Here is a 5,042-nt window from a genome sequence, read left to right on the forward strand (position 1 = left end):
AGACAACTTTAAAACATTATTAAGACGGCGAAACAGAAATATGAATTAATAGAAATATAAATAGAAAAAGTCAAAGTTTTCCAGCTAAAACCTGAAAGAAGCTGCGATGCAGCAACTTTTAGCTGATTATCAGCTGGATGCCCAGTTTTTATTTTCCTTCATTCCTCGAATTTCTTTAATCAGCTGTTCTGTACTTAATTTTTGTCTATAACACAATATAAAAAATTTATTTTTACCAGGAGCCATGCTGACGAACGACAGTGAGCTGAGGATCGTGATGGTCGGGAAGACCGGGGCTGGGAAGAGCGCCACCGGAAACACCATTCTGGGCCGAGACTGCTTCGAGTCCAAGTGCGGTCCCAGGTCTTTAACCGTGGACTGTGCCAGAGGTAATACGGTGATAGGTGGAGAAGTTGTGGTCATCGACACTCCGGGTCTGTTTGACACCAGGCACGACAAGGAGAAAACAACCAAAGATCTGAGCCAGTGCATCTCCTTCTCTGCTCCTGGACCACACATCTTCCTGGTGGTCATCTCACTGAGCAGATTCACTGACGAGGAGAAGCAGACGGTGCAGAAGATTCAAGAAGTCTTTGGAGCTACTGCAGACACGTACAGCATGGTCCTCTTTACCCACGGAGACAACATGGAAGACACCACCATTGAGGAGTTTTTGGATGACAGTCCAGATCTGCAGGAGCTCGTTGGCAGATGTAACGGTCAGTACCACGTGTTCAACAACAAGCTGAAGGGAGACAATTCTCAGGTCACCGAGCTCCTGCAGAAGATCAGAGACATTGGCCAGAAGAACGGAGGAAGCCACTACACCAACGAGATGTTCCAGGAGGCTGCGAGGAAAATTGAAGAGGAGAAACAACGCATCCTGAGGGAGAAACAGGAGGAAGAACGCAGAGAGAGAGAAGAAGTGGAGAGAAAAATGCAGGAGAAGTATGAAAGGGACATGCAGAGACTTTATGAGGAGAGAAAGAGGGAGAGAGAGGAGGAGGAGAGGAAGGAGATGGAGGAGAGGAAGAGGCAGAGGGAGTACATGGAGGAATTGAGGAGGAGGGAGCTGGAGAGATTAAAAGAAGAACAAAGAAGAGAAAGAGAGAGGAGAGAACTGGAGCTTAGAGTCTTAATGAATCAGTTACAGGAGCAGAGAGAAAGAAAACGGAGAGAGGAAGAAGAGACGCTGCTGCGATTCCAAGAAGTGCTGAGAACCACCGGTCACCAGCGCGGAGGAGACGGTTGTACGATTCAGTGAGTTTCTTCATTTCAGCGTTCCTTTAAAGTCACTGCAGTGTTGTTTGAACAAGAAGTCATCTGCTGTCCCCTTTTGTCTGCTTCTTTTTAAACGTTGCTTCTTTTTATTTATTTATTTTTTTTCTTGGACAATTGAATAAATGGATATTCTGTAACACTTTGAACATTTCTGAGCAACTGTTTGAAACTTTTACATTTGTGCAGTCAGTCATTAAACCCAGCTGTGATACTGAGAGGGTTAATATGTTCTATTGGCTGGTAAAGGCTGAAAAACTTTTTTGTTTCTTCCAAAAATAATTTCTTCCAGGCCTGAAGAAATGAACGAATCTGGAAATCCAACATTGCTTTTTGCGTTTATTTTTATTATGGCTATTAAAACATATTTGAACCAGTGAAGTTGATGACTGGTGAGGCACTGAAGCCAGCATAATCAGATGTACAAATATATGAACCCTACAGAGAGTGGCTTATTCACCGTTCGACTGGCAGAAGTTAACAAGTTTCACATCTCGTATCGGCGTTCTTTACAGATACAAACTGCAGCTCACTTGATGTACATTTCATTAAAAAATGTTACTATGGTTTTGTTAGAAAGCCCTTTTCAGATGTGTTCAACTGGATCTGTGTGTGCGCCTGTATATGGATATGTGTACATGGACAGGTCAATGGTTTTGACATGTCTGGAATTAATCAATAAAATAAAAAAATACACTCCATATTGTTTATGTGTAGTGGTCTTGTTTACTGAGCTAAGTTCTGTTTAGTTACAGATGGTTTATTTCTAAGTTTCATAATTCCTATGCTTTTAATGCACCATAGCTTTTCTGCCATATGTGCATTGTTGTAGTCTTTTTCTCTCCCGACACAGACACAACCTTGCTGTTCGAGCTCAATTCAATTCAGTTTTTTTATATAGCGCCAAGTCCCAACAGAAGTCATCTGAGGCCACTGAGCAGAAACATTCCCAGTTTACTGCTGTGTGTAAATGCCACAAGGTGAGCCTCATGACCTTATATCATTTAGTCTGGATGTTAGCATCATGTTAATGCATAGTTGTGCAGAAGTTAAAGTTACATGGGGTGTGCTGTTAAAGCCAATAAACCAAGTCATGGTGAATGTGTGCCTCCTGTGAGATGTTTGTTTAATTTATATTGCTTTATTGCTGAATAGAGTCCTCTGCTGCATTAATCATCACATTACGTTCATATCAATGTGCAGTCGGGAGGCCTCACCTGTCACCATGACAAGTAAAATGCTAACAGTGATAAGAGAAAATACTTCTGACCACTTGACTGCTCTATAAAACTGTTTTCTGAATTATTTCAACACTTCAATGGTCAAAATTTATGCATTGCCTGTTCAAACAATGCAGGTGTGCTTCACCTCTGGGGGCGCTGTGCCATTTACAATATATGAAGTATGTTGGTGCATGACCATTGCTGTCTCTCTTTATATCGCCAATATACATGTTTGATTACACATGTTCTACACTCTGTCTAATATATTGAATGAATGCGTCTCTCAGGCAAAATAAATAGAAAAATGCATTTTTATACAGTTACGCTCACAAGCCTTTTTTCCCTACTTTACATTATTTGTTTTGAACCGTCTTGTTAGGCTCTGGGTTGCCAGATAAACAATAATTATCATGTTTAGACAATAGTTTTAGGGTCTGCACGGTAGACGGTTTTAAAAAGCTTAATTTCACAATAGTTTGGGATTTTCCATGCACTTGTTTTTATCCACATTAACACCCACATACTGTATCATCAAAGCGTCAGATCCATCCAGCCGGACGATCCTCACCAGGTGCACAGCCACACCTCACCCCTTCCCCCTGTGAGCTTTAAAGTGCACCCTCCCGCAGCACACACATTTTGTTGTTTCCTATCTGGCAACGGTGGTGAGAAGAAATCAGGCCAGAGCGCAGAGGCCTGCAGCAGAACGAGCCAGTGAGGAGCCGAGATAGAGACAAGAAGATTCCTGGGAGCGCGAGAAAAATAATCACACAACAATGGTTGCCTGTCTCACTGATCTACACACTGTCTTTGACGTATCAGCTCGCTGATAATGCTGACCTCAGTTCTTCTGGACTTTTTATAATTAGGTAAACTGTGTGTGTTTTTACTCTACTGCCAACTCCCAAATAAACCTCAAACGGTTAGGTGCTGAAGTCGTGGGAGTTCCCTCTGCTGTTGTGATCGTCTAAAGCTGGTCAAGTGTCTGAGAACAGGAAGTAGCTGGTACAGAAAGGGTGCAATGAAAAGGAGAATCCTGTCAGGATCTGTGTTTTAGTTGTTTTAAGATGTATTTTGCTTACATGCTTATTCCTTTTTGATTAGTATGATTTATTTGCTGTCATGTGTGACACCAGCTCATATTTGTTCAACTTTTCCATGGTCAGTTTTTCTCCTCTGTTCTGCCACGCCCACCTTCACCTGTTCTCTGATTCCATCAAGCTACCTGTTGGACCCCAGGTCTCACAGTCCATCTGTGAGACCTGCAGGCTCCCTGTCCAGTTCTCCTCTGTGTCTTTGTGAGTTTTAACATTTGTATTTACCGTTCAAAGATCAACGTGTCATGGTCTTTGTCTGTAAACTTTCTCTTGTCCCTCCCATAACTTCTGATCTGCCCAAGCTCATTCAGTGAAATGCACTTTGTTTAACACCCCAGCTTCAATGTTGCAAATTAGGGTCAAAACTTGGACCATAACATCTGATCTGCTCAAGATCGTTTATTATTTCAACACCACAGTTTCAAGATCAAGGTCACAAATCAAGGTCAAATGTTATACAAGGTCTTTGCTTGTCCGGGCCATTGCAATAGATTGCTTTATTGCAGTATAATAATTAAAATGTTGTTGTCGCTGTTGTTTGCCGCACAGAGATGTAGCAGCGGCAGAGCAGCTGACTTTGAACCCGAAGGTCCTGGGATTGAACCCCAGTCATTCCAACGTCCGTCTGAGGGTGAACGTGTTAAACGCTGCATGGGACCATACAATGAAGACAACACGAAGCACTTACTAATTATATTATTATCTGAAGTGAATAAAATAAGTTAAATTTTGATGTAGACAATACGTCTATATTGACCGTCCGTTGGACGTCGGAAAAAGACGTCATCTGGAGTCACAGTCTGCACCTGCAAGGGACCAAAATTAGACGTGCAAAAACGACTTTAAAAAGACGTTGTTCAGACGTCTCCTTGCTCAGTGGGTTTCTATCTGATCAAGATACTCAAAGCTCTTTACAACACAATCTGTTTCCTCATTTACCCATTTATACAGCACTTCACATTCACACACCGGTGGGACACACATCGGAGGCATTTTTAGGGTTTCAGTGTCTTGCTCAGGGACACTTCGGCATGTGACTGCTGGTGGAATCGAACCCCCAGCTCTTGTATTGGAGGACGACCGCTCTAACCACTCATAAATAAAATAAAAAATACATTTTGTATGGTTCTTTGTGTCTGAGCTCAGGCTTCGGTTCCGTTTTGTCGTTCTATTGTTGTTTTCTGTATCTCGTCATTCTGAGGTGGTCGGTGTGTTTCCTCCGACAGTTTTCTGCTCCTGCTCGCCCACGCTCATCGTCTCAAGTTTCTCATCAGCTCAGTTTTACATAAACTCGTTACTTAGTGGTTAATCTGTCCTGTCGACTCACTTCCTGTTTGGATGTATGGTTGGGTTTAGGTTCTAAACGGTTTGCTTCCTCATCAACTTTAGCTTTCTTGGTTTCATAACGTTCTCTTTGAGCTTTTTGTGTCGGTCTGTTTCACAA

At 42.3% G+C, this 5,042-nt stretch overlaps 1 protein-coding gene across 1 annotated transcript; it reads left to right on the forward strand.

The window, feature by feature from the left end:
• The first annotated feature begins 244 nt into the window (after positions 1-244).
• On the forward strand, positions 245-1,264 carry LOC119409635 (GTPase IMAP family member 4-like). Its single transcript, XM_037676536.1, has one exon. It carries the CDS (start codon positions 245-247, stop codon positions 1,262-1,264), a length of 1,020 nt encoding a protein of 339 aa, XP_037532464.1.
• Positions 1,265-5,042: the final 3,778 nt, after the last annotated feature.

This window comes from Nematolebias whitei, chromosome 5, assembly GCF_014905685.2.
Source record: "Nematolebias whitei isolate Nwh7 chromosome 5, NemWhi1, whole genome shotgun sequence".
Lineage (NCBI taxonomy): Eukaryota > Metazoa > Chordata > Actinopteri > Cyprinodontiformes > Rivulidae > Nematolebias > Nematolebias whitei.